The 13,367-nt window shown below is 37.1% G+C and overlaps 2 protein-coding genes across 2 annotated transcripts; both read right to left on the bottom strand.

Moving 5' to 3' along the window:
• Positions 1–1,221: 1,221 nt before the first annotated feature.
• Positions 1,222–3,403, bottom strand: LOC132042918 (GDSL esterase/lipase 1-like). The gene is made up of 5 exons (XM_059433423.1): positions 2,951–3,403; positions 2,504–2,622; positions 2,187–2,417; positions 1,832–2,090; positions 1,222–1,537 (listed from the first exon to the last, which is right to left on the bottom strand). The coding sequence occupies exons 1-5, from the start codon at positions 3,198–3,200 to the stop codon at positions 1,266–1,268; spliced, it is 1,131 nt and encodes a 376-aa protein (XP_059289406.1). The 5' UTR covers positions 3,201–3,403; the 3' UTR covers positions 1,222–1,265.
• Positions 3,404–7,485: 4,082 nt separating this feature from the next.
• Positions 7,486–12,940, bottom strand: LOC132042908 (alpha-galactosidase 1-like). Its single transcript, XM_059433412.1, has 14 exons — positions 12,796–12,940; positions 12,191–12,256; positions 12,063–12,097; positions 11,883–11,986; positions 11,724–11,799; positions 10,496–10,554; positions 10,325–10,390; positions 10,125–10,208; positions 9,122–9,186; positions 8,808–8,890; positions 8,620–8,710; positions 8,143–8,192; positions 7,891–8,031; positions 7,486–7,781 (listed from the first exon to the last, which is right to left on the bottom strand). The coding sequence occupies exons 1-14, from the start codon at positions 12,938–12,940 to the stop codon at positions 7,689–7,691; spliced, it is 1,158 nt and encodes a 385-aa protein (XP_059289395.1). The 3' UTR covers positions 7,486–7,688.
• Between the last annotated feature and the right edge of the window lie 427 nt (positions 12,941–13,367).

Genomic DNA, 13,367 nt, shown 5'->3' on the forward strand with positions numbered 1-13,367 from the left:
TTGTGATTCTAACACTTAAAACGATTCTCTGCTCTCATGCCTTTTGTCGGTGCAACAGAAGAGCAAAGGTTGGGTCCAGTATGATGTTGAATTGGTTGATATATGTGAATGAAGATAATATATAGTTTACACCATTCAACAATGAAAGGAATTTTGCCAACCCCTTGCAGAGGTAATTATCTGAAGAGTTGTCTTAGCTGATAACTGCATTTTAGATGATATTAGCTTTGATCTCCAGGAAATGATTGCTAACTTTGCATATTGACCTGAGAGAATTGTAGCGTGACATGATGCATTGTCAGTGACTGCTCTTTTAGATGTTTTTATGTGGCAAAGTAAGCATTTTCCCTATACTAATTGATTGCACTATGGATTTGAATGGTTTCTGTGATCTGCAGTGCAGATTATGTGTTTAGGCTAAGAAAATATTTCCTTTCCATCCCCTATCTCTTTCTCATCTCCCATTCTTGTTCTTAGCAGTGTACGTATTTTCCTTTCCGTTTTATTAGCTGAACTCCTGTAATCGTTGTCTTAACAAACTGGAAATAGTAAATCAATTTAGTCATGAAACTGTTTTTCGATAGAATGTCAACTTGGAATTTGCTGTATCTTGCTGCAAATTTATTTTCTTTCAGAACAGTCTGAACTCAGAGCTGATGTAATAAATAATTGTCAATGTTCACCATTAAAATTGCATACAGGAAGTGATTTCACATCTCTATGTTATTACTCTGTTTTTCCTTCAAATAATTGTCGATGTTCACCATTTTACATTGATGATGTTATTTAATACAACATTTCCCCATGCTCGTCGTTCATGTCCTTATGTCATTACTCTGTTTTTCCTTTAATGTCAAGTCATCCAAAATTATAAATTTGACAATATGATTCTTTTGTTTATCTGTAGGGTCATAGCATGGAAGAATGATGTTGGCCAACAATAGGTTTTGCTGTTGATGTATAAAAGTTGTCACTAAAGCAATCTGCCATGTTTTTTTGGGTTGTCTAGAAACCATTAATAACTATCTATGGTGGAGATTATGTCTCTCCTTTGCAAATACTTGGCTTGTTTTTATATCTGAATTTTTTTTTGTTGACTGTCATTTCATGCTAGACATATTATTGCTTGCTTGATGCTTCAAGCACTTCTCATTATATGGCTAACTAAGTTCATAAGTAAGATAGAACCATGCATCTAAAAGAAGGATAGAACCATGCATATAAAGAAGGCAAACTATTAAAAGTTGTGCAGCTGATCGTCTGAATTATATATCAACAAGGTCAGCTATAGTTTGTTTCTCTTTACTAAAGAATAGGTTCTGAAGAGTGTAAGGTCCTACAGAGGAGGATGGTCCATCCCAGAGAGCTTTTGCAAATTGTTCATGTATGCCCTCTGTTGGGTGAAAAGAATCAAACCATATATAGTCTTTGGCGTTGTCGCATAGATGATAATCAGTAGCCTTTTTGGTTCCACCACATGCATTTATACCTCCATAAGGCCCTGCTCCACAACAAGCATTCATTCCTTCCTTGAAACCTAAGAACATAGATAAGATACGTAAATGTTCATTAGTCATATCGAAAAATAATGATGAATTATTAGAACTCACGAAATACTCATTAATTGGTAGCTAGAGCGCCAACGATTATCTAGCTAGTAGGGGAACTTGTATTGTTGGGCTAAACAATCCCAAAGAGACTTAATATGGTGTGATATTATTGTTCGCTTTGGGTCAAGCTCGCACACATTATATGTAGTTTTTTTTGCTTTCAGCTACCAATATAAGACTTTTGTTCACACACCTAACAGGTATAAAGAGGACATACATACCATACTTTGAGGGATTGTTAACTCTCTGAAGAAGCCAATCGTAGAAGTTGGAGTTGCAATAATTAAAGCCTTGCAGTATATGTTGAAGGCTAGTGAGGACAATTGTGAGAGCATTGTTATGAGCCAATGCAAGATCAGAAGCAGCTTGGAAGCAACCTCCAACAGCTTCATTTGGATTGAGTGCTCTAAGAGCTGGCAAGCATCCCAATGGTGACAAGCTTAGGAAACCAAATTTTCTGGCCCCTTTCTCATACAATTCCTTGTCATTGAGATATTGTGTATAAGTAAAATCTTAGTTTAAATAATGAAAAAATAATAACTGCTTGTTAGTTTAATTGCAATCATAAATCATTACTTGAATTGCCTGAGTCAAGTTTCCAACGACCATCCCTAAATATTCTTCAGGACCATGCAATTGCTGCATCATTTCATTACCAAAGTAACCCCCCATGTAATCGTTACTCCCGATACTGATGAAGTAAACTGCTTCTGATACGAGTTCCTCTGCTTTGGCTGCTCCCATTTTTTCCGTTAGCGATTTGCGCACTTCTTCAAAGTGCTTTAGTTGTCTCTCAAGATCAATAACCTAACATGGAATTTAATCATGTATGATTTACATGGTGCATCTATGATTAATGAAGGAGTAGACATACAAAAAGCTGATGGTCATACCAAACCAGGATGAGTGGTAGAAAGAACTCCAGCACCTCCGGAAGCAAAGTTGACTCCATTGCTGAAATCAGCATTCGGTTGCAGGTATGGAGGAATTAGTGGCAACTTTGCATATTCAGCTGTAAAAATAATACATGACATAAACATCTTCCGGTCAGGTTAAGGAAAACAAATCTCAAGTCAAAATCGGATGAATTATGTCATGCGATTTCAAATTGAATACTCACTTTTTCACTTGAACATATTAAAACAACTACCCCTAATACTTTTGTGATACGAAAATTTTCATCTTTCTGGATTTCTTTGTTAAATGTCTATATTTCAAGTTTAAGCTTCCAAGTTGGACTTCATAGTGAAAATTTTAGTACTCTACTTAAAACCTCCATTTAGAATCAATTAAAAGTAGAACAGGAGAAGGGTATTAAGAATTGTGGTTGGTGGGCTGACCTATGAAATCAACGATGATACGACCATCGGAGAAGCGACCAGTGGGTTCGTGGAAGAAACCATTCTGGGCATATGGTTTAAAATTGGCTCTGTTCTCAGGAATTGTCTGAATATAGTTGTTGTTTCCAGCATCCACTGTGGAGTCTCCAAAGATGAACAAGCCTGCTGCTGCTGTTGCCCCCGTGTGGGAAACAACTAGAAGAAGAAGAAGAAGAGCGAAATATGAACCACTTGACTCAACTTTCCTCATTGTAATTGCAAAACTGAAAGCCTATGGATCTTTGTTGTAAGTATTTATTAAGGGTAGAACAAATTTGTAACAGTGTTTATTTTGTTAGTCAATCCTCTAACTTTGAGATTATCAATATTTGAGAGTTGAAATAATAAATTAACTTGTGACAGAGAAAGGTACAATATTTAAGTACTGCTTATTCTTTGGTTGTGTAGTTAAGTACTAAGCAAGTGATACCCATTCAACTGCTTGGTCACCTACTACATGAAATATTCCTGCTTAATGCCTTTCCAACTAGTTAAAAGTTGGAGTCTTGCAGGTCATTTTCTATGAAGTTGACCCACCTACTATGAGGTGCCGGACGCTTCTCTTGTTTCAAAGAGAATCATTCCACAGCTAGTCTTCTTTCTCTCCTCACATTTCTACGTATAACTGCAATTGGATTTTCTCTCTCTCTCTCTTTTTTTTTCCTTTTAAACTCACCAATTTGGTGGGGGGTTAGGCTGATCCTTATGGAGTAATATATTTAGCACCCAAAAGTGAATACATGGAGCAACCTGATCTCCTAGGGAAATAAATTAGAATTGTACTTTACATAACTGTGGTGTGTGTCATACAAGGGGGATATGCAATTCTATTATGAGAGGACTCTTCTCCTTTACATCTTTCGGAATTAGTCTAGTTAAGCTTTCAAAAATTTCTAACTTCCTACATGTTATTTTAGCCACCACCTAATATACTGAGGGGTTCTTCAGTCATCTAACAAGAAGTAAAACCGTGGAATGTAAATTTACAAGGAATTTTACTGTGGAGAACTTGCTGCTCAAGGGAGTGAAAAATTGCGAGCTACCTCAATAGGATTTGCCAAAATAAAAACTTCACTAAACTCGAGTAGTTTTAAGGTTACACTGTAATAATTAAATGGACTACAAACTTAGTACCTTTCACCATACAATTCACCTAATTGTAGTCACCCCTTTCAAGACTAACCCCTTAGTCTAGAAAGCTTTAAACCACTTGAACAATAAACACTTATATTATAATACTTCTAGTAAAGCAAGTAGGTTAACCAGGCATGCTCCTCCAAGAGACATGGTTCTTTTGTAATGTTTGTTAACCATCAAAACGTAATTTCAGCTCAACTCTACGCGACACCATTAGTGCTGTACAAATCATAGTATACAAAATAAAAACTTCTTTTCATTTACCTAATCCGAAAACTACGCATTTGTCTGTTATCCGTTATCTTTGTATACAACAAAGACATGAATGGCTCAGTTTTCTTGTGCACCACTTATATAGTTTCACGGAAAATTTGGAGCACTGAATATTCTGTTCTAGCTTTCAACGTATCATGTCTGGCATCAACTGGAACAAAAATTCCTGCGAAGGATTACTTCCTTTCTTCAGCCATCATTCTAAAAGATTCTGCCCGATCCTATCAATGTCCAAACTACACTACTTAGTGGACTGTTTCACACTGAGGAATTACACAACAAGAAATTTCCTTACATTATCATCTGTGGGGATCTTGGTGAGTTGATAACAATTAAAATGCAAGAACAACTTCTCGTAATTAAGGTTTCCCCAGTTATGTGTTAAATGATAAATCTTGCTCAGGTTGCATTGGAGTAGAGTCTTTTCGGGAGATGTTATCTCAATCAGGAACTTCCACGCTATATGTCTCTAAAAAGTAATTCTCCACAACGTTCTTGCAAAGAAGTATAGGAAAATTACTTTTTAGAGACATATAGCGGAAGTTCCTAATTGAGGTAACATCTCCCGAAAAGACTCTACTCCAATGCAACCTGAGCAAGATTTATCATTTAACACATAACTGGGGAAACCTTAATTACGAGAAGTTGTTCTTGCATTTTAATTGTTATCAACTCACCAAGATCCCCACAGAGGAAATTTCCTTCAGAAAATTCCTGTTGTGTAATTCCTCAGTGTGCAACAGTGAGGATTGCAACCATGATACAATTCTGACATTCTTGAGAGTCGCTGGCACTTGTACTTGCTACTTTCTCTTAGATCCACATATTGATCTATAGAGCTATCGCCTATCATCATGGGTCTACTTGTCTATTGGGTCTTAACATACTGATGAGCATATCAAGACAATTCTATCGTCTAATATGGTTGATGTCTTATAAAACTTATCGCACCTTTTAAATTGTTCTTCGATGCGACATGCTTTTTGATATTCTTCATCATTCCAATAGGTGGGTTACTAATCACTATAAGTGGATTCTTTGGAACTTCCATCTTATGAGAGGTGTTACGATGCCATATTTTATGGGAAACTTTTGACGATCTGCAATGTACTTGAAGAATTAAAATACAGGTATCCGTAATTCAACCAGTTTGTGCATTTCCTCTTGGATCTTAGAGGTACAATTAAAACATCAATTCATCCTTTGGACAGATATGAAAGAGAAGTAAATTATGGTCATCGATATGCAATTAAGAGAATTTTAGGAGACGTCCCACGTTCTTGTACGATGGTACTCTACATTTCTAATATCTATTCAATTTGTGACTTCCCAGTTGGACCTCAATCTTCATTGTCTTGCACGGCCGAAAATGGAACTTGTGCAAAAGTCGGACTGATGGATGGGTGGTAAGAACATATTAAAGTCTACCACTGTGTTATATTTCATGATCATGCAGAATTTGTTTATTTCACAGGTTTTCAATTATTGTTGTCTTAGATGTACTACTATCCAAGAAGTTGGCTGCTGGAAAGCTGTTTGTTGGCGAAAAGCTTAGCGTACCACATTGAATTAATAGTTATAGTCTATCCCATGTAAGGGACTGTCGGAATTTCATATTGCTCGCAGCTTATCTTGTCATTTAAAGATCTGGGGAGTTGGATTGTGTGGCTGGACAGATCCCGTTTCACCCCTTGAGGTTGTTGCTATTAACAGCTTCTAAATATTGTTGCTTTCAAGGGATTTTCCAGTTTCTATTGGCATCTTTAAAGATCTGCATTAATTTCAGGCGTCAAGGACGACTAGTTTGCTGCTTCATATAAATGGGACATATAGAGCTCATTGGCCATCTCGTTTGGGGTTCTGTAAGCATTACCAATACCGAGAACTCATTGCAATTATCTCCTGACTATGCCATTATAATTTTTTTTCTCTCTCCCTTTACCCTGTCTTGCTTCATGTAAACATTGTTAGCTAAAGGTAGTGGTATTCCATTACCATTTATGTCAATCAAGGATGGTGGAGGTGCTCTTCCAATTAAATTGGTTGGAATTTCAAGGATATATCCCGTTCTCCTCGGGGAAAGGTAATTGAAAATAGTTAGGAAGACAATTAGTGTTGATTCTAATGGCAATCGATGGCATCCAGGTTAAGTAATGGGGGGTCGTTTTTAGATCTGAAAAGCTGGAAGCTAAAGAGATGCAGTATTATAATCAAATGCACCACTATTTGCTTTTACGACTGCCAACTTGCTAAAAGATCTCTCTCCATCCTTCTTTTGATATCTGCATTATGGATTCATTTTTAAAATTGCATAATTTCTTTTTTAATTTGAAGATACCCATCACTTTTTCTGTAATTGGTAAAAACTATCACTTTGATGAATAAAGAAATGTAAGTGATGGTTTGGATTTACCATCTGTACTTCGATTGCTTTGAGGGTTTGCTTATGAGATGTACTTTTCAACTGGGTATATTGATTATGATAGATTGGAACAGGGGCGTCGGATTTTATGTATAAATTTATTATTTGTGCTTACCCAGGAGATTGAGATTACAAAACGTTTAAAAAGTTGCTGATAAATCTAGTCCTCCTTTGCTTTCCGATATGGCTCATATTAGCTGCTTCGTTGTTGTTCAGTTAACCTTTGATACCCTCTGCTCTTTTTGACAAAAGATCAAGTCATTGAATATGGCGGATTGCTTCACTTTCTGGAGAACTGAGTTGGTGTTGTTGCAGACTAGGGTGGTGAATTGTAGTGGAAGGTATATAACAGAGAAGGTGGTGCCAGGAACAGAGAGTGAGAGAACAACAACAACAACAACAACAACAACAACAAGCCCAGTATAATCCCATCATGTGGGGTCTGGGGAGGGTAACAGTGCAGATTCCTAACCTCCTCCACCTTGAAAGGTAGGGCGGCTATTTCCGAAAGACCCTCGGCTCAAGAGAGTGAGAGAGAAGAACAAAATCTCTTTTTTTTTTTTTTTTAAAAGACTCATTCGCTCATTAGTGGTGTATGGCAACCACTTTGCCACCTTAGCAATGTGTGAATAGATACATTTGAGTTAAGAGTTTAGGTGTACGATAGGAACAAGATGCAGTTCAAGTATCTAAATGAAAAAATGGGACAAGTTCAAAGGGCTGCACATGTATTTGGCCATTTGGATTTGATCAGTTATTAGTAATCTGTATACATGTCAATTTTGCTATTTAGTAGCTCAACAAGAAACTGGAACGAAGACAGATATATAGTTCTATCACCAATTAACCTACTTTATGAAGTCGTTATCATGAAATTGGTGTCAACACGTACATCTTGCACGAACGAGGGCTCACTATAGCTGACAAATTCTCTACAAATCTGGTGTCCAGTGTCTTGTGCTGTATCTCACAGAAGCATTCTATTGTCAATTTGTAGAAAAAAGAAGCCAAAAAATAATTCCCCTTTGAAAGGGCAATATAGGAAGCATAATACTGGAGTTAAACATACCTCCCAAAGGTCTCTTGCAAGTACAAGGGTATTAGGTGAGATCCCAATGTCATCCCAGTGAGCTTTTATTTTCATGCTCCAATAGCTACGATTCAGAAGCACTAGAGCAACCCTTCTCCCTGATAGCGGCCCTGCCCACACCTGGTTTACATAAATATTCCACAGAATATTATGAGTAATTAGTTACCAGCGATCGAGCAAGTAAATAAAAGAAAATCCGAATAGTAAATTTTTTTAGAGTACTTAATTTACCTCAAGATCACCTTCCATCCTAACCTTTTTAGCTTGAACACCTAATGCATCTGTTAAGAACAAGGGTTAATTAAGCATCTGTACATCATCATCAGCTAAAAAAGAAGACGACCCTTTGTTACATCTTCGTTATCCAACTTCGATGAATTTTTTACTGTCACCTTTCATTTGAAACAATTTAGTAAAGCAATTATACTCTTTGCCTCAAGTTTAAGCAGTTGAAGAAAAGTACTAGTAATGATTTAGCTCAAAGGCAGGATGAAGAAGCGATATAAAGTGAGATGAAGAAGCCATTTGTAGGTTTCATTTTTCTTTTTGGTAGTCAATAACATGGGCCAAGAGAAAAGCACTGTTTTCCCTTGTTTTTTTTTTTTTTTTTTCCAATCCTGTCAATGAACTTGGATTATCTTGCAACCCATTTGACAATTTATATAATCATGAAACTAATTGCGTTTAATGGATAATGTAGGTTAGTACCTTGGTTTACTGCGATGATTTCCTTATTGGCAATTATATCCATGGTATCGCGTGTTACATTTCTCACATCGCAACCGATGATAAGAAGCGCCTAGAATCAGCACGTACGTGCAAAATATTGCATATATAGGAGCATCAGTAGCCTAATAAGAAAGTGAAATAATAACAAAAAAAATATAGAGATGTACCTTGGAAATGGCCCATAAGCTAAAGTGGACAATGTATGCATCCTTAGTCATCCCTCCATTTCCCACCTCAAGCATGTCAGGGTCTGTTTGGATTCAATTTATTATGATGTGAGATTTTCACCACATAAAATTTGGTGATGTGAATTCCACACTATGAGCAAAATTTGGTGCTACAAAAGCATTGTATGATGTAAACTAGCCCAACTAGTCAACCTACGTACGAACATACATATGTGTGTACGCGCGTGTGTGTGTGAGGGGGGGGGGGGTGGTGTGTGGATTAGTGAAAGATTATTACTAATATATATACTCACCATTCCAACCACCAGGTCTTGCATGATCTGCATAGAATTCATTCAAGTCTGCTCTGGAAACCATGCTGTTGAAAGGAATTTTGATTCAAAATATGAATGATTGTCCAAAGCATAAGATGTTAGAGAGCGCACATTTCTATTTGTTTAATTATAATCTTAACAGACATTGTTATTTAACTTGTACCCACTTTTTAAAATTTCTTGCACGTCTACTCACGGAACAACTTCAGACATGTACTATCACTATCAAGTTGGCACCCCACCAACAAACATATACAAACTCAATGTGGATGGATCTAATAATCCCAATAGCACCTAAGGTGGTGCGGCAGGAGTTATCCATGACTCAAATGGACGCTAACAAGAAGGATGTGCTAGCTTTATTCTGCCAAACTCGACAGTTCATGCTGAAATCTTAGCCCTACTCAAGGGTCTTAAACTGGCGTCTACTTAGTATGTTTATTTATCAGTGGAGTCAGACTCACAGGTATTGGTCATCCTACTTATTCCTATTCCAATAATCAGGGTTACTCGAAATTGTTGAATGATTGCCGATTCCTAATCCAAGGAATGGATCACCCACTCATACACCACATCTACCGTGAGGTCAATACCACAGCATACAGACTAGCTAGCTATGGAAGTACTTGGGCCTCAGATGAATAGCTTCTGATGTAGAGACTTTTTGGAATGAACCACCTCTATTTGTGCATTTTTCTTTACACGAGAACTCCTTAGGGACTGTATATACTAGATTAGCCCCCTGCCCATCATAACTTTTAATTTCATGCTTTAACGCCTTTTCTTTAGCCAAGAAAACTGCTTCCTTCAGAACTTGGAACACATTATTGCATATTTTTTGCAGTTACAGTCAGCTCACTGGTAACCTAATAATTATTTGAATAGACAAATACACAAATCGTATAATCACCTGTAAATACACACAAATTTCAATTCTCCCACGTGGCTTTCCAATTACTTTAGGAGAGAAAGTATGATGTACCTTTCCCATGTATCTGCAATATCGCTTGTTGTTCTCCAACTGTTCCCAACTTCAGCACCCCACAATGCGGGATGCAAATCGCCCCTAGTTGAAACAACTATATAGGTTAGAAACAGGCAGGAATGGCAAAAAAATATATATTCTAAAACAAGATTTTCAGGTATATAATCTTAAGTGCCTATTAGGGAAAGAATCGTCACCATTCACACAGATTGAAGAAGATAGGGCGCCCATTGTTCAATAGCGCCTTTGTCATAACAGGATATCTACACAATAATTTTTTTTTAAAAAGACAAATAAAGTACTGTATTAAATTTGTGAAATCCTAACAAATATATAACTATAAGAGTTCAACAGTAGCTCAGTATTACCGCACAGTTGGCTTAGTACCATCATGGTAGCAGTTGTCATACTTCAGATAATCAATACCCTGATATAGAATGACATCATTTATAACTAAGTTCAGTCTTTTGGAAGGAACACTAGTTTTTGATACATATTGTTACATACCTTCAGTCTCATGTCTCAAGGTATATGGTGAAGTTTGAGTAACGTAGTTGTTTACATGACTAATGTTTGAATAATTTTCTTTCTTCTTTTGTTGTCTTTGATGAAGAAGTTCTTAACTAGTATTTCATCTTTGAAATTTCAGGAAGAATGATACGAAACAATGTTGCATCAAATTTGAATTAAAGCATAATTGATCTACACTAGTTCAAACTTTAAGTCGGAGAAAAATCGTTAATTTAAGAGGAGAAACTATTTTAGGTCTGTTTACCCCGGTATCGGATAACCAATTGAATTTGTGAATGGGTATAGGATATGTGCTTTGCTCTTGACGTATGTAAGCTAAAGAAAATATAGATTTGAAAGCTCACCGCTAAAGCAACCAAAGATGTAAACGTTATGAGCAATGAACTATATTATTAGCAATAATTCTCTCTTACAAATGGCCTTGGTCGAATGAATGAGAAGGAGAATAAATATGTGGGATTCTTTTCTTACAAATGTTCTTGAAAGGTAAATGGAGCCAACCCCCTCAAAGGAGGGGGGTGCCCCATATTTATAGTGCTGCCCCCATGAGCTTCGTACAATGTGAACTAAATAAAATAATAATAACGAGGACAGCTCTGAACGGATTTGGTGGGATTAGACTGACGGCGCCGTCTGACACACGCATGGTTGGTGACTGCCCATGGCAAAGCGCTGCGACGCGTGGCTCTCGGGGGCAGGCGTACCGGACCAACGACCACACGATCAGCAGCTACACCAGGATCAACGGCTATCCGACTAACCGTGTAAGCCGGAACAACGGCCATACGGATCAACGGCTATACCGGACCAACTGCTAAGCCGGAACAACGGCCATACGGATCAACGGCTATACCGGACCAACTGCTAAGGGAGATGGACCAAACGGTCTTCTTGCTCCGCTCCGGTCTAGGCCCCCCTCCGGTTCAGCTCGAATGTCATCGGGCACGTTCCTCTCTTCTTTCCCTCGGCCCTCATTTAATCGATTTACGCTATATCCGGTATTTACCGTATACAAGGTCGATAAGCATGTTGCTAACGCTATTCAGTCAAAAGTTCTTAGCTTACCCATGATGCAAATGTTTTTGCATCTTGTTCCTCATGACCAAGTGAACCGGGCATATTCTTGCTGCAAGTGAAATACCTACATGTACAGTAATACAAAATCTCAACTACCAAAGATATATTCATGTTTGTTCAAAACATATAGTAAATGAAATTTGGTACCCTGCACTTGTGTAAATCCCAAGTTTAAGACCCTTGCTGTGAACGTAGTCCGCTAGAGCTTTAATCCCAGAAGGAAATGTGGACTTTTTAGGCACCAGATTACCCTGGAATTTGATTTTTCTAATCAATGAAAATGAATTATGAATGAGACTTCTTTATATTTCAGAGAGGTTAGGCTACCTTATCATCACGTTGCAGTTCAGCCCAGCAATCATCTATACATAGCAGCGAGAGTGATCAATCATATCTTCTTTGTCATTATTATTGTTGATAACCAAAGTAAGTAAATAAGACAGTGAAATGCGTACCTATGTTGACGTACTTGTAACCCAGCTTAGCTAGACCAGTTGAAACCAGGGCATCAGCTGCCAACCAAAAGAAATTTCATAACTAAAAAGATAAATTAAGAGTAGTAACTTTTGTTAGGAAGCATTAACTGATTAGGAAGTTCCTTTAACTATGGAAAAGGGTCAAAATGCCCCTGGCTTATTAAAAATGGTTTAATTTTTTCCTCGTTCCACCTATTGGACGTCAATTGCTTTTAACGTTAGTATTCAGATCAATACGGTCTCTTCTTCCACCAATTGGATAATATTTGGGGTTAAAATGTCCCTCCTTTTAACGGAATTAAAAAAAAATCAAAATTATTATGGAATATTAATGTAAACAGAAATAGTGACAAAAATATATAGTACAAGTTGATTTTCATTTCAATATTTGACCGTGTAAATAATATATTAACATCTATTTTTTACTATATCTATAATATTAAAGTTGTGTTGAATCTAATTGAAATCAATAGAACTTATGTGTTGGGATAATATTGTATCTAGTTTGTAGTTATATTTACTTTGTATTTATCTCTTAGCTACAATATGTACTACATAAGTCTATGCAATGTAAGGTAAAACACATCGGCTTGGAAACTTCAACTTGGTATCAAGAGTCATGACAAATTCCACGAGTTCCTCCTCCCCCTCCACTCCAATCACTCCCTCCCAAATTTCCCTTGGACTTCCAAATTCTCCTCCAATTGTCTCTAATAGCAACAGTTTCATACCTGTTGAATTTACATATCTTAATTACCCGATTTGGAAGAAAGTTTTTCTCACAGTCTTAAAAAGTCACAATCTTCCTCCTTGATCGTTGGTTCAATACCCTGTCCATCTCCCACACATGAAGAATATCGTTTATGGATTCAGTGTGATGCTATCACTCTAAGTTGGATAAACACCACTCTTTCGCCACCCGTTCTTGATTCTCTTCTAAACTTTTCATGCGAAACTTCTAAAAAAGCATGGGATACTTTAGCCTCTCTTTACCTTGATCAAGTATCCTCTTCAGTCATTCATCTGAAATCAAAATTTCAAGAAAGGCTCACTTCCCATGGAGGAATACCTTCAACAGTTGCACTCAATTGCCTGTTCTTTGAGAGTTATTGGAAAACCTGTCACAGAGGATGATTATGTCACTCAAGCACTGCAA

Source organism: Lycium ferocissimum, unplaced genomic scaffold (genome assembly GCF_029784015.1).
Source record: "Lycium ferocissimum isolate CSIRO_LF1 unplaced genomic scaffold, AGI_CSIRO_Lferr_CH_V1 ctg192, whole genome shotgun sequence".
Taxonomy (NCBI): Eukaryota; Viridiplantae; Streptophyta; class Magnoliopsida; order Solanales; family Solanaceae; genus Lycium; species Lycium ferocissimum.

Coding starts and splice junctions, on each gene's coding strand:
- LOC132042908 (XM_059433412.1), bottom strand. CDS start 12,940: ATGAAACTGTTGCTATTAGAGACAATTGGAGGAGAATTTGGAAGTCCA. Junction 10,555..11,723: donor CAAAAACATTTGCATCATGG/GTAAGCTAAGAA, acceptor ATTCTATATCAG/GGTATTGATTATCTGAAGTA. Junction 7,782..7,890: donor TTGCAAGAGACCTTTGGGAG/GTATGTTTAACT, acceptor TGTGAGATACAG/CACAAGACACTGGACACCAG.
- LOC132042918 (XM_059433423.1), bottom strand. CDS start 3,200: ATGAGGAAAGTTGAGTCAAGTGGTTCATATTTCGCTCTTCTTCTTCTT. Junction 2,091..2,186: donor ACTTGACTCAGGCAATTCAA/GTAATGATTTAT, acceptor CTCAATGACAAG/GAATTGTATGAGAAAGGGGC. Junction 1,538..1,831: donor TAACAATCCCTCAAAGTATG/GTATGTATGTCC, acceptor CTATGTTCTTAG/GTTTCAAGGAAGGAATGAAT.